Here is a 22,013-nt window from a genome sequence, read left to right on the forward strand (position 1 = left end):
AACTCTTCTTGGGGTTAGAATTCCCACTTAGGTGGGAATAACTTTATCTTTTCATTTTACTTTTATTTTTTGTAGCATTTGGCACTTACTATTATACTTCACTTGGAAGTTTTCTCATCTTTGAATCATGTTCCTCACTATATTATGCCATATATTATCCTTGTGACTGTCAACCCAGTAGATTTTGTATTGAGTTCAAATGGGTCTTAATCTTTTTTTACCATTGTCCTCCAAGTCTTACGTACACAGTAGAGTCCTCAATAAATGTTTGTTAAATGAAATTATTCCCTTAGTCAGAGATGCCTTTCTTACTCATGGATTGTAATCACTCCGACACACATTGCTAAATGACTGTGGGTAGATTGCATAATCTCTCTTAAGTATCTTTGTCCTGAAACTGGCAACGCCTTCCCTCAAAGGGTTAGGTTATAATTAACTAGCAAAATGCTTTGAAGATGAAAAAGTTGAAGTTGAGCATTATGATCATCTTATTAAAGGTTAACTGTTAGTATCATCAGGTTTGTAGGTAAAAGCTTTCCCAAAGCTTGAAGTTAATTAAATGGTGAAGCAATTATTTTGTATGTATTTACATTTTGGTTATTTGCTTTGCTTAAATCCCTAGATTTCTTTGGAGGGAAGGAGCTTTTTATAATGTTACTTATTCTGAGGTTTCTGTCACAGAGGCAAGTCAAAATTAAAACCCTACCAAGATAAGAAAAATACAGTAGAATAGTGCAGCAGTTAGAATGATGTGCCTCATGTACTTAAACTGTTTTATATGGGAGAAGTCCTCAAACTTTGGATACTAAGAATCATTTGGAGGCCCTCATTAAAAATATTCCAACTCCAGAGATTCTAGTTTAGCAGGTTATATTTCTTTAATGAGGAATCAGGTGATTTCTGATTCAGTTAGTGTGCAGATAACGCTTTGAGAGACCTTCCTGAATAGAACTGAAAAAAGCTAGTAGAATATGAGAGAATGACCAACAAATAAACCTACAGACTCATTTAAATTGATATTCAAAGAGTTATGTAGTACCCAAATTATTTAAAAAATGACTGGACTTCAGGTATTTTACTAATGTCTGTAATTCAATAAGTGTGTAGTACTTATTCCCAGAGTATGTTTGTAAAACTTCAGGATCTGTAGATGCTCCATGAAAAAAGAGTTCCATCAAATAAGTCTGTGAAATGTTATATACTGTCCTCCATATTTAGAGGTTTACAGTGCATATTAACATATTAAATAAGACTCGTAGAAGTCCTACAGCAGAAGACCTTGAACCTAATTATTTCCAAACTTACTAGATTCTGAACCTTCCTTTTTTTTTCCTAATAATTCCTATTAATAATTTACTGAATGAACTTTGGGAAATCTTGAGCCCCCACCCTGGTATGGTGTGCAATTAAAAAGAAATGAAGTATTTTTTTTGTACATGAGAACTTAAAATCTTGCTAGAATCTCAAGACTTAGAATATGATATTTTAAAGATGGTAAACATATTATACTAAGTTGAATATAATCAAATGCCAAAATATATAATAGAGTTGCAGCTAGTAGAGGAAAAAGGTCAATTTATATCAGATCCTTCAGGTAAGATTTTCAAGAAAAGATGGGTCTTTTTTTTTTTTTTAAAGTAAGCTCTGCTTACTGTGGGGGCCTGAACTCACAATTCTGAGATCAAGGTTGCATGCTTTACTAACTGAGCCAGCCAGGCACCCAGGAAATGATGGGTCTTGAAGGGTGAGTGATGGGATTTGATTAGGAGGAATAATGCAGGCCTGAACTATCTAAATTGAGGAAGTAGTTCACAGGTATCTGTTCGGTTTCTGTATTCACAAACATGCTTTAGCTTAGAACACATGACATTGCTTTCTCAGTGACTATTTGATAAGTATGTCATATAATAATGCTTTTCAGACACTAATGTGCACAAGAATCACCTGGGGATCATGTAAAGAAAAATGATTTCTGATTGGTTAGGTCTGGGGTGGAGCACATTTTGTAGTGACAAATGTAGACAGTAATTAAGTCTTGGATGAGTAGTTGAGTTAGATGACGATTAATACATACTTTAACCTTAGTATTTTTATAAATATCTAAGGTAGAGTGTTTGAGATAGTAGTAACAGATGTATGTTAGGAATGGCAGGACCTCATTTTTTTTTTCTTCTGTCATTTGTTAGCCATGTGACCTTGGGCTAGTTAATGTACTCTGAAAAGGGTGGGGTTAGAGAAGGCAAGAGCCTGAGGAAGTGAAATAGTACAATTTTGAAAAGCACTCATTTGTTAAGTACAGTAAGCATGTTTATTGATAAAGCACTATTACATGATTGAATTGCTTTTAAATAGTTTTTCCCCCTCTACTGATGATAGTTTGGAAGTAGCTAAACACTTTTTCTTGATAACTTGAAGTGGTACTGTATGTTACACAACAAATAGGTTAATTTTCCTTAATTGTAGACACTCTGAATATCTAGTTGTTCCCTCCTCCTTTTTTTTTTTTTTTTTTTTTTTTTGTTTATTTCTGAGAGAGTGAGTGGGGAAGGGCAGAGAGAGAGGGAGACACAGAATCCGAAGCAGACTCCAGGCTCTGAGCTGTCAGCACAGAGCCAGATGCGGGGCTTGAACCTACGAACAGTGGAATCATGACCTGAGCCGAAGTCAGATGCTCAACTGACTGAGCCACCCAGGCGCCCCATTCCCTTTGTGTCTTTCAGTATGAGTGTGGTCTTGTGGCTGGCTGGCAGGCTTGCTTGTTTGTTTATTTATTGTTAATTGTTTATAGAGTGAGAGCACGAGTAGGGGAGAGGGGCAGAGGGAGAGAGAGAATCTTAAGCAGACTCCATACTCAGCATGGAGCTGGACATGGGGGCTCAATCCCATGACTCTGGGATCATGACCTGAGCTGAAATCAGGAGTTGGATGCTCAATTGACTGAGCCACCCAGGTGCCCCTGGTCTTGTGGCTTTAGAACTAGCTCATGGCAAATTGTATTATAGCACAAAATTAGAAACTGGGCTTTTTGTAAAAAAATTTTTTAGCAAAGTAGGCTCTGTGCACAACATGGGGCTTGAACTCATGACCCTAAGGTCAAGAATCACATGCTCTATTGGCTGAGTCACTCAGGTGCCCCTATTACAAGTATTTCTTTTTCTTGCTTTCTTTCATTCAAGTTTTTATTTATTTATTTTGAGGGTGAGGGAGGAAAAGAGAATCTCAAGCAGGCTCTGCACTGCATTTCTTAAGTTTGTTTGTTAGGCTACATTTTGACTAGTTATTTGTGTAACGTAGTTGTCTTACTTTGGGAAAATATGATTTAGAAATGTGCATTTATGAAATAAATAGTTCTTATATTTTTTTCTTAAATTTGTGGCATAAAAAAATAAAATAGTATATATGGTAGTATATTGAAAATGGTCATATATACCTTTGAAATACTGATCTATAATGTCAAGTAATAAAGCATTAACATATGAATTAAATCTTCTCTAAAGGGAAGGTTAATCTTCCCTCCAGTCTCTTATCCATTTGCCCAGTATCCAGGGAATTGAGTGGTGAAGACAAGAGCTGCTGTGCGGATACTGACCTTCCTGTAGTCAGAGGACATGTGGCTGGGGAGGGAATAATGGAAATGTGATAAGTGGACATCTCTGGTTGAGAAATTGATTATGTTAAGCAAATTAATTGAAAGAGCAAATAAACGGAAGCCAGGTTTCTCCCCGAGAAGAGCTTACAAACATAAAAGGGGAAAGTCTAGAAAGAAACTTAAGATGTGGAATTAGAATTAGAAGCCTTGGTGTATATGCATATGTTATTATTTATGCACAGGTAAAGAAATAGGTATAGATATGTTTATATGTATGTATATATATTCATATATTTCCTGCTCTCTTCTGAGAGGACTCTGTAGCTGTGAAACCCTAGTAACAATGAGCACACTTAATGCCCAGATCTTGGTTTCTAAATACTATCCATGACTAAAAGGTATCAGGTATCTCTTGGAGAAATGGCTAATTTTAGAATCAGGGAGGGAAAGTATAAGATGAATTTAGAGATGTCTTTTGTGTCAGAAAGCAAGGAAGTAGTCAAAATGATGGGGACATATCAAAAAGGTACAGGAACCACTTTCTAAGGGCCCTTGATTGCCAAATGTTGTATAATTTGAGCAGCAAAATGGAATAATGGATTATAACATATAGTATAAAATAAGAATCCATGAATCTACACTGATAAAAGTAGTAAGTAAAGGAATTCTGACAAAGGGATGGAGGGAAAGCTCTTTAAAGTAGAATGCCAACTAAAAAATGGAGAAGGAATGTTGGGATTAGGTAATCACCATCACAATGGTATTAGATCAAAACAGAAATAGTCAATGAATGCTAATGGCTGGTGGATGGGTGAAGGTTTGATGAAGAACAGGATATTGGTGAATTATCAGAATAATTCCACCTTGAGTCTAGATCAAACACAAAGGGAAAAATAGTGACTTTATTGTGGAGAAACCTGGCAGATGCCAAATTGCCCAGGTGATGAAAGTTACACATAATGATGGGTAAGTAAAGCATGCACAGTATCATTTGTGCATATTCTTCGCAAGAATGTGGTTATTTGGAGCATCACATCCAGATTGAGGGTCATCCTAGAGAACAAAAGGCCTGTACTCTTTACAGTCAAGGGCATGAAAGATGGGGGAAGGCCTAAAGAACTATTCCAGATTGAAGGGGACTGAAGAGATCTGATAACTAAATGCAATATATGTTCTCTGATAGGATCCTGAATCTGGATCAAGTAAAGTTTGAATGTGTTTGTGCATTGGCGCTGCACTTTATCAATGCTGATATCCTATTGGGAGGGTTATATGACTCTAATGTATCAAAATATCCTTGGTTTGGCATGTATGCACTGGAGTATTTAGGAGAGAATGAGGAATCATGTCATAAAAAGATACATACATCTTTTCCGTAGGCCTGAAACTATTTTTATTTTTAAAATTTATTGTTTAATTTACATCTAAGTTAGCATATGGTGCAACAATGATTTCGGGAGTAGATTCCTTAATGCCCCTTACCCATTTAGTCCATCCTCCCTCCCACAACCCCTCCAGTAACTCTCTGTTTGTTCTCCATATTTAAGAGTCTTTTATGTTTTTGTCTCCCTCCCTGTTTTTACGTTTCCCTTCCCTTATGTTCATATATATATGTATATTATATATATATATACACACACACACATATATATATACCACATCTTCTTTATCCATTCATCTGTTGATGTACATTTGGGCTCTTTCCATACTTTGGCTACTGTCAATAGTGCTGCTATAAACATTGGGTGTGTGTGTGCCCCTTTGAAACAGCACACCTGTATCCCTTGGGTAAATACCGAGTAGGGCAATTGCTGGGTCGTAGGGTAGTTCTATTTTTAATGTTCTGAGGAACCTCCATACTGTTTTCCAGGGTGGCTGCACCAGTTTGCATTCCCACCAGCAATGCAAAAGGGTTCCTCTTTCTCCACATCCTCGCCAACATCTGTTGTTGCCTGAGTTGTTCATGTTAGCCATTCTGACAGGTGTGAGGTGGTATCTCATTGTGGTTTCGATTCGTATTTCTCTGATGATGAGTGATGTTGAGCATGTTTTCGTGTGTCAGTTGACCATCTGGATGTCTTCTTTGGAGAAGTGTGTATTCATGTCTTTTGCCGATTTCTTCACTGGATTATTTGGGGTTTTTTTGGGTGTTGAGTTTGATAAGTTCTTTATAGATTTTGGATACTAACCCTTTATCCAATATGTCATTTGCAAATATCTTCTCCCATTCTGTCGCTGCCTTTTAGTTTTGCTGATTGTTTCCTTTGCTTTGCATAGGCTTTTTATTTTGATGAGGTCCCAATAGTTCATTTTTGCTTTTGTTTCCCTTGCCTCTGGAGACGTGTTGAGTAAGAAGTTGCTGCAGCCGAGGTCAGAGAGGTTTTTGCCTGCTTTCTCCTCGAGGATTTTGATGGCTTCCTGTCTTACATTGAGGTCGTTCATCCATTTTGAGTTTACTTTTGTGTATGGTGTAAGAAAGTGGTCCAGGTTCATTTTTCTGCATGTCGCTGTCCAGTTTTCCCAGCATCACTTGCTGAAGAAACTGTCTTTATTCCATTGGATATTCTTTCCTGCTTTGTCAAAGATTAGTTGGCCATACGTTTGTGGGTCCATTTCGGGGTTCTCTATTCTGTTCCATTGATCTGAGTGTGTGTTTTTGTGCCAGTACCATACTCTCTTGATGATTTCAGCTTTGTAATAATAGGTCTTGAAGTGTGGGAGTGTGATGCCTCCAGCTTCCGTTTTCTTTTTCAAGATTGCTTTGGTTATCTGGGGTCTTTTCTGGTTCCATACAAATTTTAGGGTTGGTTGTTCTAGCTCTGTGAAGAATGCTGGTGTTATTTTGATAGGTATTGCATTGAATATGTACAATTGCTTTGGGTAATATGGACATTATTATTATTTATTTATTTATTTATTTATTTATTTTTAACGTTTATTTATTTTTGAGACAGAGAGAGACAGAGCATGAACGGGGGAGGGTCAGAGAGAAAGAGGGAGACACAGAATCCGAAACAGGCTCCAGGCTCTGAGCTGTCAGCACAGAGCCCAACGTGGGGCTTGAACTCACGAAATGAGAGATCATGACCTGAGCTGAAGTCGGACGCTTAACCGACTGAGCCACTCAGGCGCCCCTATTATTATTTTTTAAACATTCACCTTTGAAAGGCAGACAAAGCACAAGTTGGGGAAGGACAGAGAGAGAGGGAGACACAAGACCTGAAGCAGGTTCCAGGCTCTGAGCTCTCAGCACAGAGTCCAATGCGGGGCTCAAACCCATGAACTGTGAGATCATGACCTGAGCCGAAGTTGGATGCTCAACGGACTGAGCCACCCAGGTGCCCCTGGGTAGTATCAACATTTTAACGATGTTCTTCCAGTCCAGGAGCCTGGAATATTTTTCCACTTTTTTGTGTCTTCTTCAGTTTCTTTCATAAGCTTTCTATAGTTTTCAGTGTATAGATTTTTCACCTCTTCTGGTTAGGTTTATTCCTAGGGAAACTATTTTATTTTATTAAAAAAATTTTTTTTTTAACATTTATTTATTTTTGAGACAGAGAGAGACAGAGCATGAACGGGGGAGGGGCAGAGAGAGAGGGAGACACAGAATCGGAAGCAGGCTCCAGGCTCTGAGCCATCAGCCCAGAGCCTGACACGAGGCTCGAACCCATGGACCGCGAGATCGTGACCTGAGCTGAAGTCCGACGCTCAACCAACTGAGCCACCCAGGCGCCCCTAGGGAAACTATTTTAAAATAAAAATAAGAAACTATATACTTTTCTGGTTATAAATTTAATCTTTCTAACTCCCTTGTTTCTGTATTTACAGAATACTACATTTGCTATACCTGTAGAGAGATTCACTTAGTAAATATTTATTGGTTGAATATTTTATCAAGAATTTAAGAATTCTATATTTTTTAATAGGGATAATAAATACATTTTTACCTTTGTCTTTCAGAAAGCTGAAGTTGATGGTAGTTTAAGTGATAGCCACGTGTCTCCTCCAGCCAAACGCACTTTGAAACAACCTGATTCTGTTTGCAAAGACAAATCAAAATCACGAAGTACTGGTCAGAGAGAGGAATGGAATATATCAACTGGACAGGCCAGGTGAGAAGTGAGAACTCACCCGTTGGTTTTTCATGAATTATTTGATATGATTTAGGGCTCATATCAATGCTAATTTTCTTAAATTATAAAGCCACTAGTGTCTTGAAATACTTATAAATTATTTATTTTATAATTGTTTTATGTTTTAATTTTCTCTAAATATGACATAGAACATATTTGTTTTATAAAAATCTATAGTATTTCATAGAAACCATTATTTCTAAATCTAAAATGGTAAGAAATTTGATAGGTCTTAAATATGCATACATATTTGTACTGAAAGTTTAAAGACATTTGATTAGAATTATATTTTTATTTGAATGTAAAGTAAAATCTCCCTTTTCTAAAATTATGAAATATTACATTTGAATTGATATGCCAAAATGTAGTAAAATCAAAATTAATTTTTAAAGAAATCTTTTCATTTGTCCGTTTTCAACTTAAATTTACTTTGTGTCTGGTTCATTATGTATCAGGATAACTTATTTTTACACACTTACCAAAGTAAATAGTAATGATTTGTTGTAGGTAGGATAGGTACACACACAGAAAAGATTTAAACATTGAACTCTTAATTCTTAGCTTCTCTTTTCTCCAGTCTTTGATGTAGAAGTGTTGATGATGTGTGGACTACAAACAAAAGTAAAAAGGAAATCCTTTGGTTTCTTTCCTCCTTCAAATACCTAAAAATTATTTGATTTTATATTTGTAGGTAAATTCTGGATGCTGTTACTCTTTAATGAAAAAAAATCTTTGGTGTTTTATAGACTTTCATAGGCAGTGTATATACTGGTCCCTAAAGAGTCTGTATCTATTTCAATATATTTCAGAAGATGGACCACTTTAAGTTTTTTATTTGCGTTGTCTGGGAGCTAAGTAGAAAAATCTTGAATCAGAGCCTTTGATTTTTTTTTTTTTCTTTTCTGATATTCATCTGTGAGATAAAACAGATCCAGGTCGCTATAATGATGTTACTAAAATGAGTACTGCCCTTTAATTACACTTCTAGACTTGATCTACCTGTTGTAATCTGTATCATATTTATTAAATGAGTGAATCAGGCTTCTTTTTCTAGATAAATGTTTCTTAAAAATGTTCTTTTAGTGTTCAAGTTTGACCTTTAACTGTAAGATAATTTTAACAGTTTGTGTATATAGCACATTAGATTTTCTACATCTTAGCCACTCTGAAGGCCTTTATGTAAATTGATCTTGATCATGTCTTTTGTTTAAAAAAAAAAAAAGTCCTCACTCGTTTTGGGGAGAGAATTTTGCTTCCATTTAGGTACCTCAGTATGATACTCCTTTTTAAAACAATGCTAAGTATATCTTGAATAAAAAACTTAAGAAAGAATGAATACCAACAGAATTTATTACTTATATTTTGGCAGAATAGCAATTTAAAAGGTTTTTTCAGTTAAATTTTCATCTAGAAATGTAAGTGCTACAGGGTTAGAATATTTTGGTATTTCTTGTTTGAAAAAATGAAAAAAAATTTTTTTTACATTTATTTTATTATTGAGAGACAGAGTGAGACAGAGCATGAGCATGGGAGGGGCAGAGAGAGGAGGAGATACAGAACCTGAAGCAGGGTTCAGGCTCTGAGCTGTCTGCACAGAACCCGATGCGGGGCTCAAACCCACCAACTGTGAGATCATGACCTGAGCCGAAGTCAAACGCCCAACCGACTGAGCCACACAGACGCCCCTAAAAAAATTTTTTTTAATGTTTATTTATTTATTTTTTTTGAGAGAAAGAGACAGAGTATGAGTGGGAGAGGGGCAGAGAGAGAAGGAGACACAGAATCCACAGCAGGCTCCAGGCTCTAAGCTGTCAGCACAGAGCCTGATGTGGGGCTTGAACTCATGAGTGGTGAGATCATGACCTGAGCTGAAGTCGAACGCTTAACCGACTGAGGCACCCAGGCGCCCCTATTTTGGTGTTTCAGATGACCCAAATAGAAAATGCTGTTTGACCTATTAGCTTCAACAGAACTGAATTTTAAGGAAACCTTGTAAGTACTTTAGATTTTGAGATAGTGTAAATATGAAAATCAGGATTTATTTGAAGGATTGTATTTGTTTTTATGTCATGAGCCTAAGAATCCTGATTCCTTTATTTTGATAATCTATGATGAGTAACTAAAGTAAAATTATTAAAGTTCTTTCAAAAAAACTGTGCTAAAAATATAATTTATTTGGGGGAAAAGTGAATGTATATAAGAATTAGTCTTAACCATGAAAAATAATGAATCCTAAAGGACTTTGTAATGACTACTAAATTAAAAACTATATATATATTTTCAATGTTTATTCACTTTTTTGAGAGACGGAGACAGAGTGTGAGCAGGGCAGGGGCAGAGACAGAGGGAGACACAGAATCTGAAGCAGGCTCCAGGCTCAAGCTGTCAGCACAGAGCCTGATGCGGGGCTCGAACTCACGAACCATAAGATCATGACCCGAGCCGAAGTCGGACGCTCAACTGACTGAGCCACCAAGGCGCCCTTGACTACTAAATTTTTAAAAGAAATTACTGTGGGGGCACCTGGGTGGCTCAGTTGGTTGAGCGTCCAACTGTGACTCAGGTCATGATCTCGCGGTTTGTGGGTTCGAGCCTCGCATCGGGCTCTGTGCTGACAGCTCAGAGTCTGGAACCTGCTTGGGATTCTGTTTCCCTCTCTCTGTCTGCCTCTCCCCAGCTCACACTCTGTCTGTCTACCTATCTCTCAAAAATAAACATTTAAAAAAAAAAAAAAAAGAAATTACTGTTGATTGGCAGAACAATTTTTATTTATTTAAAAATGTGTGTTTGTTTATTTAATTTATTTATTTAGCGAGAAAGAGAGAGAGGAGGAGGGGTGGAGAGAGAGGGAGAGAGAGAATACCAAATGAGCTCTCCTGACAGCACAGAGTCTGATGTGTGGCTTGATCCCATGAACTGTGAGATCATGACCTGAGCCAAAATCAAGAGTCAGATGCCTAACCGACTGAACCACCCAGGTGCTCCAGGAGCTTTCATTTAAACAGTGAACTCACCTAGTTACATTTTAAGCGATTAACTTTTGGGAACTTTGATTCATGGGGCTTTTTAGGCTTATGTATTATTATACAGGAAGGCCAACTCCTAAAATTCTAGTGTTCTCTTCATATCCAGATATTTACTATTCTGTCTCTTTCTTGTTTTTCATTTTTATAAAGAGAAATGGTAATGGAAAAATGATAATCTATGATTGTAAGATAATTGGATTGATTGAAGAATAAGTTTTTATTTTTCCTTTTTAAAACAGATTTCATTAGCAATGAAGTAAAAGCCAAGTAAGCATTGTCTTCTTCAGAGGGACAAAAAGGCTTATTGTACTTTTTTCTCCCAGTGATGTTACTGTTCAGAAAGTTTTAGGTTTCTTTTGTAGAATTATTTCAAGGTTAGCATCTTATTTTTTTTGGATAATTTAAATATGTAAAATTTCAATCGTTTGGTTTTTGCATATGCTAAAATTCATTTTGAGCCCTCACTTGTAAGTAAACTCATCATACTGAGTTAGTATTATGTTAGGTTCAAAGTCAAAGTAGATTTATGATGTAGTAAAATTGACTTTTCTGTGTGGTTTTAAGTGGGTTCCCGAGAATTTGACATGTATAATCTTTTAAGGAAAGACCTGTTAATATACCAATTTCATTACTTTATAGTGTACTTTGTATATAAAGGTACTAAAAATAAAATACTTTGAAGAGGTGTAGTATATTAGAACAAGGTAGTTTTGTTTTTTTCTGGGGGAAAGGAGGGCTGGAGTGTTTTTGTTTTTGTTTTTGACAGTATGTGTACATGTAACAGCTTGAGTTTTTGTGTATATCCTTTAATCATCTGATCCATGACCTTTATTAGGCAGGAGCATTTATCATTAACATTTAATATTTAACATTTAAAATTGAACACGAAAAGTGCTGGAGTAACCAAAAACAGAATATTTTTGTTAAGAAAATGTGTACAAACAGGAGCGGGAGATACAGGCGTCCACTTATGGAATGAATAAGTCATGGGGATAGAAGGCACAGCATAGAGAATAGCGTCAGTGGTGTTGTGTGGTGAGATGGTAGCTACACTACTAATGAGCACAGCATAACGTATAGACTTGTCCAATCACTATGTTATGCACCTTAAACTAATATAATATTGTGTATCAAGTATACTTCCATTAAAAGAGAATTTTGTGCAAACCATACAGAAGATCATGTATTTACTTTTTTCTGAATGTCCTTTCCATTTTTCTTAATTTTTGAAAATACTAATTGTTGGGTATTTTAGAAATATCTTAGTTTACATCGACACTTCTTTTATTATGTAGCAATTTAGTTTTTGTTTTCACAAAGCATACTGTGAATTTTTTAAGTCTTGATGTTTTGATGATCATTTAAGTATCTTCCTGCTGAATTAACATTTCTTTTCCTCCACCCAAAAGGGAGAATTGTACAGTGACTGTTTTGAGAAATTAGCTAAGTTTTCATTTGGTGGGTTAGAATGTGAATTAAATATATTGGAGAAATTATTAAATAGTTTTGGTGTTCAAAGACTTTTTTCTTCTTACAGTCTGTTGTTTGAATAAATTTGTCACTGTTTGAATTTTATTTTGTTAACCAAAACCAATAATAAATGTCTGTAACCATTGCTGCTTATAATATCAGTTAACTTTATACTACATGTTAAACTTAAGCTTCTTCTTTGGACTTTATAGAGTTGAAGACAGAGTAAGTTCAATTTTTAATCTGTTATTAAAGCTTTTCTTGAGGTAATGAAATGATGCTTAGCTGGTATATTTTATTAATTGGTGCATTACCAATCTTAGAGTAAAAAAAGATGTTGTCTTTAGTATTAAAAAGTAATATTGCTGACATTTTAAAGATTAAAATGATTCCACCAGTATTACGTTTCTTGCTTCTTTAAATGAATGTTGATGTGTTTGCATATTAAATATAATTGTGTTCTAGGTTAACTTCTCAGCCTGGTGCTACATTACCAAACGGACATAGTAGCTTATGTGAGTATTCTGTTATGAAATGGTTAGTATTGAAATTCTTACTAATGTTATTAGAGTAAGTGTTAAAGTGGGGTAAAACAGTGATTTACTAGAATGTTCAGCATATCGTTGGAAATGACTGGATTTCAGTCATAGCGAATACTTATGTAATTGTTAAACATTGAGAAATCAGTACAAATGAAATAATTTAAATTGTTATGATGGGTTATAAACAGTTATCAAAAGTTTAGATTATTGGAGATTAAAACTATTTAAGAGGTTATATTGAATTTTTTGTAGTCTTTTAAAAGTAATTTTTGACGTATTTTTTTTTTTCTTTTTATACTCTGTACTTTGAAATGTAAATCTCTCTCTTCTTGTAGCCCTTCGAAGCCATCCCCTTCGAGGGGAAAAGAAGGGAGATGGGGACCTTTCTTGTATAAATGGTGACATGGAAGTCAGAAAAAGTTGTCGTTCCAGGAAAAACAGATTCGAAAGCGTGAACCAGAGTTTGTTATTTGATCAACTAGTAAATAGGTATGAATGCTTAAACAGTAAGCAGTTTCATTTAATTAATTTATTCCCTTGATTTTTCAGATTTCAAAATTTCAAAATCAAATTTCAGATTTGAAAAAACCATTGATTTTTAAGGTTGTTATGTTTTAAAAAATAAGCAGTGACTTAGCGATAAATGTAATTATTTTAAAACTTACTTTGAATTAGCAGTGATTAGCAATTACTATCAGTTTCTAGTCAGTTTATTAGTTTTAGTAGTTTATGTAATAGCTAAATTTTTCTCCTCCTTTTTAAGCTCTTGTGTGTAAATAGTATAGAAAATAATTTTTTTCTGTCTTCACTGTTCTAGTCCTTTATTATTTGTTCATTAACAATTTGTTTTTGACAATTTTCAAGCAACATTAGGTTCCATTATTGATATGTAGTAAGTATAGTTTTGCTTAGTCAAGATTTTGAATTAAAGGTTTTTTGAGACTGGGTATATGGGATATAGCTAGTGAATGAGCCTAGTCGATTGCTCAGTATCTACATGCAATGAAATTTTTCTTCTCAGATGATAAATTATCCTACTTAATCCTTGCAGTGGCCTTGAGAGGGCAGGTCAGTACAATCCCATTTTAGAAGAGAAGAAATTATATTCTATAGTGGTAATGTCAAGTTTGAGTATTAGTTATTATTTGTTAAGTACTTAGATCATTATCTAGACACATAGTAACTACTATATAAATGTGTTTAAAAGGTAAAATGTGGTAATGCCAGCCTGTATTTCATGGAGGTCAGTGTTCTCTAATTTTTAAAAAATATCTGTTCGGTTAACCTTATGTTGGCTTTAAACTTTTTACAGATTGTTTATCCTATAAATTTTCTTAACACCATCTTCAAATAGAAAGATTGAATTCTTATTATTTTCATTGCCTTGGATCTAGTAGTTATTTATAGTGGCATTGTGGAGTTAAATATTTGGAGTATTATGAACAAAAGTTCTATTTTGTAAGTTTTAAATATATTAAGGTAGAAGATGTTCTGGATTTTTAGGGGGGACATTATCTTCTGATGGCTGCTGATTCAGAAAGATGTTTAATTAGGATGCTATCTACAGTTACATATCAGAGATAATTAAATTATGCTTTGATGAAGAGTGCTCTTTCATGTGTATGCCACATGTGGTCTCACAATTGTCTAAATCCTAGTTTTATTATGTGATTGTAGTACTGCTGAAGCTGTACTACAGGAAATGGACAACATTAACATCAGACGGAATCGTCGGTCAGGAGAAGTAGAACGACTTAGAATGTGGACAGATACAGAATTTGTGAGTATATTTACTTTAACAACCTTTGCAAATATTTTTTATTTTGGTTGAGGGATTCAGATGGAGAGTGAGCAGCACTGGATTTTCTTAAATTAACAGAATTGTTCCTTTTCTTTGGTTTCTCTTTAGTTTGGGATTTTATGTTTTCTTCTTCTATCCTTAACTGTATTTGCTGCAACCTTTCCCAAAAGATTCCCTAAACTTTTGCCAGAACAGTTATCTTAAAGTACGGCTCTGATTCTGTTACTTTTCTTTTCTTTTTTTTCTTTTAGTTTTTTTTAAGTTAAGTTTATTTATTTTGAGAGAGAGAGAAGGAGAGAAAGAATCCCAAGCAGGCTCCACTTTGTCAGCACAGAGCCTGATGCGGGACTTGAACCCACGAACTGTGAGATCATGACCTGAGCCAAAGTCGGACACTCAACCGACTGAGCCACCTGGGCGCCCCTGATTCTGTTACTTTTCTGATCTGAACCTTTGATGTTCTTTTTATTGTGTACTGAATTAATTAGAAATACCTTGACCTTCATAATCAGGATTCAACTTTATCTTCTCACACACTATTGCCCAAGTATAAACAAATAATTCTTCCTTTATCTTTTACTTCTGGTAATACTGTTGGTTAGGGACTGCTGTAGTCCTACCTTTGTTTCATGGTTCGTCTCAAATGCTGCCTCCCTTCCCCTTAGCAACAAGAGGATCATCTCTCTGAATTCTAGAGTATGTTGTACCTTTTTTGTTTTTAAAGCATTTTTTAAAAGTCTTTTTAAATTTTTTTTATTTTTTTTTATTTTTAATTTTTTTTTTTTTTTAACATTTATTTATTTTTGAGACAGAGAGAGACAGAGCATGAACGGGGGAGGGGCAGAGAGAGAAGGAGACACAGAATCGGAAGCAGGCTCCAGGCTCTGAGCCATCAGCCCAGAGCCCGACGTGGGGCTCGAACTCACGGACCGCGAGATCGTGACCTGAGCCGAAGTCGGACGCTTAACCGACTGAGCCACCCAGGCGCCCCTTTTTAAATTTTTTTAATGTTTATTTATTAAAAAAATTTTTTTTAGCGTTTATTTATTTTTGAGACAGAGACAGAGCATGAGCAGGGGAGGGGCAGAGAGAGAGGGAGACAGAATCCAAAGCAGGCTCCAGGCTCTGAGTTGTCAGCACAGAGCCTGATGTGGGGCTTGAACTCATGAACTGCAAGATCGTTACCTGAGCCAAAGTCAGACGCTTAACCGACTGAGCCACCCAGGAGCCCCTAATGTTTATTTATTTTTTAGACAGAGAGAGACAGAACACGAGCAGAGGAGGGTAGAGAGAGGGAGACACAGAATCCGAAGCAGGCTCCAGGCTCTGAGCTGTCAGCACAGAGCCCGACGTGGGGCTCGAACTAATGAGCTGTGGGATCGTGACCTGAGCTGAAGTCGGACACTCAACTGACTGAGCCACCCAGGCGCCCCTTAAAGCATTTTTTTTTTAATGTTTATTTATTTTTGAGAGAGAGAGCATACACAAGGGAGGGGCAGAGAATGAGGGAGAGATTGAATCCCAAGGGATTGAATCTGTGCTGTCAGTGCAGAGCCTGATGCGGGTCTAGAACCCATGAACCGTGAGATCATGACCTGAGCCGAAATCAAGAGTCAGACACTTAACCAATTGAGCCACCCAGGCCCCCTACTACCTTTCTTATTTTTTAAAAAATATTATTTTAACATTTATTTATTTTTGAGAGAGAGAGCGCAAGCAGGAGAGGGGCAGAGAGGGAGACAGAATCCCAAGCAGGCTCCAGGCTCTGAGTTGTCAGCACAGAGCCTGATATGGGGCTTGAACTCAAGAACTGTGAGGTCATGACCTGAGCCGAATATCAAGAATCAGACACTTAACTGACTGAGCCACCCAGGCACTCCTACATTGTACCTTTTTTTTTTTTTTTTTTTATGGCATTTAACTTGTTTTACTTTGTTTTATAGTTACCTGTGACTTATCTTACTCCATCCTACTAGGCTATAATTTGCTTGAGGGAGAAAGTGTGTTCATGGCACTGTAGTTTTAAATTTTCAAATATTTTGTAAGTTTGTTTTATTTTTCCTCCTGACTCTTACATTTATTGATTTCAGGAAGCTCCGTTTTTCATGAATCTGTGTCTTGCAAATAGGTGCTCAGTAAATTTCAAGAGTGGTCATATCCCATTAGGTTAATGATATTTATAGCCAGGAATAAATTCCATGTTAATGTTTGACAGATTTTTCTCTTTAACAGGAAAACATGGATATGTATTCAAGAGTGAAAAGGCGAAGAAAGTCACTGAGAAGAAATAGTTATGGGATACAAAATCATCATGAAGTGTCTACTGAGGGCGAAGAAGAAGGTTTGTAAAGCACCTTATGAAATAAATACTACAGAGTTCAGGGGGGAGGGAAGAAAATTATATACAAGTAATACACATGTAATATTGCTGAGTGGGTGATTTTTGGCTTTAGAGGTCTGTATTGTGTAATTTGGAATAATTTTTATTTGATTGGCATTCTGAGTTTTCACCTTCATTTGGAAAAACACCTTTATTTGTAGCTAGCTATTGGTAGCCCTCCAGTGACCTAATCTGGTGACATTTGCCATGAGCTGATTTGTTGTTAGGTGAGGCTTCTTTTGTGTTTCTAATTGGAAGCCCTTATCCACAGTCACCTTCTACCCGTATTCTCTGAATCTCTGATTATTTGGGCCCCAAATTTAGTTATGGACTGAGGAGTCAGTGGTAAAATTTAAAGAAAGAGGGACTGCTAGTTCTAGTGGAGGGAGTGGTACTGCTCTTTTCCAAGGCTTGTCTGGGTTCTGAACTAAAGAACCCCAGCTGAATTTGTGGGACTGCAGCTAGGAACATGATGAAAGTACATTTGCCCCAAAGATTATAAATCCATGACTAGCACACTGTAGGTTTTAATTCTGTAGGTGTTAATCTTCATTGAAATGGATTTTCAGAAGATTTGGTGTATTGTAAATGAAGGATAGTTTTATTTTACAAGGAAATCTTACTAGTTCCTACTATGTGTATACCTTTGATGGACAGGAATGGGTTTATTTCTCAAATTCTGTAATTAATATATTATTAGCAAGTTTTGAAGAGCTGATATTTCTAATGAAGGTGCTTTATTGAGCAAATATTGTTGTTGTTACAGTTAGAACCTCTATATTGCTTCCTTTGGAGAAAATCAGTATAGGCCAGACAGATTTATAATGTGATTTTTGCCTTTTCATTAACTGAACACCTTTATAGAGTTTTCAAAGTAGATTTGCCATGTTTAGAATTTCTTCCCATAATAAATAGTGTGTTATAGTGCAGGTGTTTCTCAAAAAGCAATATTTTTCGAAGGTTTAAAGAGATTTATTTGGGTAGGAGTAATTTAGATAATACTATATTTGGTGATTTTGTCTAGAACTTAATAAAAATATTTATAAACTTAGAATATGCTTTCGGATGTCATGACTAAAATATAAAGTGCTTTGCATTTTAGTATCCTATTTCACTCAGTATCACTAGTGGTTTTATGGTTTTTCCTGTGCTTTAATATGGTTGTGTTATATTGATAATTCCTATGGTTAAAAAGTTAATCACAAAGTGTATTGCATTTGGAGACCATAAACCAGTAAATTTTCATATGACTTAATTAATTTTTTAAAAGATTTTATTTTAAAGTAATCTCTATACCCAATGTGGGGCTTGAACTCAAACCTGAGATCAAGAGTCATAGGTTGTATGACTGAGCCAGCCAGGCACTCCAGACTTTTATTTTAAACTATAAATGGATGTCATATCATAGCTATAGCCAAACCACTTTTTAAAAATAAACTTTTAGATTTGTGTATGTTATAATTTATTTTTAAATAAGCTTTTAAGATTTATGTATATTATAATTTATTTTTAAATGTATAGTTAGGTGAATTATAAAGTGATCACTTATGTCAAGAAATAAATGTATTAACACCCCAGAAATCTGCTTCATGCTCCCTCCCAATTCCTACCTGCATTTTCCTACCAAAATAGAACTAATTTGTGCTTATCTCTTGTCAGCAGGCCTAACAAACCATTGTATTGCCAACAAAAATTGCTCTTGCTGTAACATTAGTAATTATCTTGTAAGCATATTTTTTTGAACTACCGAGTGGTATTTGAATACTAACATTATTCACTGGTGGATAACTGGGCATTAAAATGAAGTTTGCTCTAGTAAAATTTTGATTTGTCTTCTATTATACCTTTGTATGACCAAAGAGATTGAAAGATCATAAGAATACCTAGGTTATTTAGCAGAGAACTGTATTATTTGTTGGAAAGGCTTTTTTTTTTTTTTTTTTTACATCTATCTAGGTTGGTTTTTAATTGTAGTGATACATGCTGTATCATAAAATGTTGACACATTTAAATGTTACCTGTGCAGAAAGAGTAAAAGATAAAATGTAAATATTCAGTTCTAGAGTGAACCATTCCTTGTGGATTAAAACAGTTCTTTTTCCTTTTGTGTGGGGGAAACTAGAATCTCAAGAGGAGGATGGAGACATAGAAGTTGAGGAGGCAGAAGGGGAAGAAAATGATAGACCATACAATTTGAGACAAAGAAAAACAGTGGATAGATACCAAGCACCTCCAATAGGTAAGAAATGCTGAATAATTTCGTTTCTTTTAAAAATTTTTTTTTAATGTTTATTTATTTTTGAGACAAAGAAAGACAGAGCATGAATGGGGGAGGGTCAGAGAGAGGGAGACACAGAATCTGAAGCAGGCTCCAGGCCCCGAGATGTGAGCCCAGAGCCCGACACAGGGCTTGAACTCATGGACTGTGAGATCATGACCTGAGCCGAAGTCGGACCCCAACCGACTGAGCCACCCAGGCGCCCCTGAATAACTTCGTTTTGTAGTTGAGTAGCTTATTCCGTACCACCCCTTCAAAAATACAAGTGTTGTGGAGTTTAAAGTTTTTATTTATTTATTTGTTTATTTAATACTCTTTGTTTTTTTAAGTTTATTTATTTTGAAAGAGAGAGAAAGTGTGAGTAGGGGAGAGGCAGAGAGAAAATCCCAAGAGGGTCCACACTTGCAGTGCGGAGCTCAACATGGGGCTTGATGTGAGGCTTGATGCAGGGCTCAAACTCAGGAACCTCGAGATCATGACCCAAGCTGAAGTTGGGTGCTTAACTGACTGAGCCACCTAGGTGCCCCAATTCACTGGTTTTGAGTTTATTTACAGGGATTATGCAGTCATCACCACTGTTTAATTCTAGAATATTTTTGTACTTCTACACTTTCATCCCCCCAGCCCCTGGCAACCATTAATGTACTTTCTGTCTATAGATTTGCTTTTTTTGTGACCTTTTGTGTCTAGCTTCTTTCGCTTAGCATAATGTATTTAAGGAAGGACTGAGATATTTGTATGAGATACTCAAACTCTTATGCTCTAAAATGATGTTTGATTCTCTGGAAGGAGTGAATCAGAGTTACTATGGCAGCCCTCTAGTACATGCAGCCTAGGTATGCAGACATTACTCCAGTTAGGAGCCATTATCACAGATAGCCTTGTTAATAATGGGGGAGATGTGTAAAGATAGAAAAAAGATTCTGAATCATTTCTTTTTAGATTAAAAAAAATATTGAGGCATGAATGAAATACAGTTTACTGCAGTTGCACATATTTAACATGTAGTTTGACAAGTTGGAAATACCTTAGATATATACCTATGAAACTATCATTACCATCAAGGTAGTGAACATGTTTATCAGCCCCCAAAATATCTTTCTGCCTGTTTGTAATCTCCTTCTAACCTTCTTATGCCATCCGCATCCCAATCCTGAGGCAGTCACTGATCTGATTTGCTTTCTATAACCATAGATTAGTTTACACTCTTTTGAATTTTATGTACAATATACCCTTCATTGTCTTTCTTTCACTCACCATAATTTTAAGACTCATGCATGTTGTTGAATATAACAATGTGTTTCTTCTTGTACAGAGTAGCTTTCCATTGTATGGGTATATCATAATTTGTTTATACATTCATTTGTGGGTAGATATTTGGATTATTGACATTTCTAATATTTAGTTATTATAAATAAGTTGTGAACATTCACGTGCAAGTCTTTGGGCATATTTTTTCATTTTTCTTATAAACACTGAGGAGTGGACAGCTGGGTTTTGTGATTAGGGTATGTTTAATATGCTAAGAAATTGCCAAACTGTTTTCCAAAGTGATTGTACCAATTAGATTCTCCCTGAGAGTGTATGGGAGCCCAGTTGCACCATTCTCTTGCCAACACTTGCTACAGTCAACTTTTTGAAATTAATTTTAGCACATAGTTATTGTAGTTTTAATTTACATCTCCTCAATGACACTGAGCATCTTATGTGCTGATTTGCCAGTGTTATCTCTGGTGAAGTGTCATTTCAAATCTCTTGCCCGCTTTTTCCAATTGAGTTGTTTATTTTCTTAATATGGAGTTTTTTGAGAGTTCATTATGTATTCTGGGTATCAGTCCTTTATCAGATATGTGATTTGCAAATATTTTATCCGTCTGCAGCTTATTTCTTTTATTTTCTCTTGTTTTCTTATTTCTTTCACTTATTTTCTTAGTGTCTTTCAAAGAGTAGAATTTGTAATTTTGATGAACTCCAATTTATTAATTTTTTTAATGGATTATGCTTTTGGTGTGGTAACCAAAAAAAATCTTTGTTTAACCAAAAGTCACAAATACTTAATTTAACATCTTTTTAGAGTGTTTACTTGCAACTTAAGGTATCCACAAAGTTTTTATTTTTGTTGTGCTCCTTCTAGATAGTATTTGGAACTTGAACACCTGTGACTAGCTTTCATTCAGAAAGTTAACAGAAGTAATTTCTACTCCTTTGATAACATCAATTTATCAATTTGTTATTAGTTATTTCTGTGTTGTCCTTTTTTATTTTCTTTAAGTCCCAGCTCATCAAAAAAAGAGAGAAAACACGCTGTTTGATATTCATAGATCTCCAGCAAGAAGAAGCCATATCAGGTATGTTTTGTTGGTTTTCAAAAGGAGGAAATAATCATATCTGTCATTTAGATATATCCTTTAAATAATATATAACAACATTTCTCATAATTAGAATATAGGTATTGATAGTGTTAATAATGCCAATGAGGGACTAAATGGTTTCTTTCTCTTCTTTGCTTTTCTTTCTTTGCTTTCTTTCCTTTAAATGTTTATTTATTTATTTTTGAGAGAGACAGAGAGAGAGTGAGCTGGGGAGGGATAGAGAGAGAGGGAGACACAGAATCCGAAGCAGGCTCTAGGCTCCAAGCTGTCAACACAGAGCCTGATGCCGGGCCCGAACTCACGAACTGTGAGATCATGACCTGAGCTGAAGTTGGATGCTCAACCAACTGAGCCGCCCAGGTGCCCCAATATCTTTCTTTTTTTAATTAGTGACTAGTAGTTATTATGCTACATGTGACTAT

The 22,013-nt window shown here is 35.6% G+C and overlaps 1 protein-coding gene across 6 annotated transcripts in view; it reads left to right on the top strand.

Moving 5' to 3' along the window:
* The window catches only part of ATAD2B (ATPase family AAA domain containing 2B), a 167,095-nt gene that overhangs the window by 15,033 nt on the left and 130,049 nt on the right, over positions 1-22,013 (top strand). For 3 of the 6 annotated variants that reach the window (XM_042933576.1, XM_042933577.1, XM_042933578.1), the window contains exons 2-8: positions 7,550-7,701; positions 12,684-12,733; positions 13,096-13,249; positions 14,438-14,540; positions 16,794-16,902; positions 19,064-19,180; positions 21,492-21,567. In XM_042933576.1, the coding sequence (XP_042789510.1) occupies positions 7,550-7,701; positions 12,684-12,733; positions 13,096-13,249; positions 14,438-14,540; positions 16,794-16,902; positions 19,064-19,180; positions 21,492-21,567 (761 nt within the window). Of the gene's footprint in view, positions 1-7,549; positions 7,702-12,683; positions 12,756-13,095; positions 13,250-14,437; positions 14,541-16,793; positions 16,903-19,063; positions 19,181-21,491; positions 21,568-22,013 lie in introns of those variants that run through there. The other 3 variants (XM_042933579.1, XM_042933581.1, XM_042933580.1) reach the window with 3 other exon arrangements.

Source organism: Panthera leo, chromosome A3 (genome assembly GCF_018350215.1).
Source record: "Panthera leo isolate Ple1 chromosome A3, P.leo_Ple1_pat1.1, whole genome shotgun sequence".
In the NCBI taxonomy this organism is placed as follows: Eukaryota; Metazoa; Chordata; class Mammalia; order Carnivora; family Felidae; genus Panthera; species Panthera leo.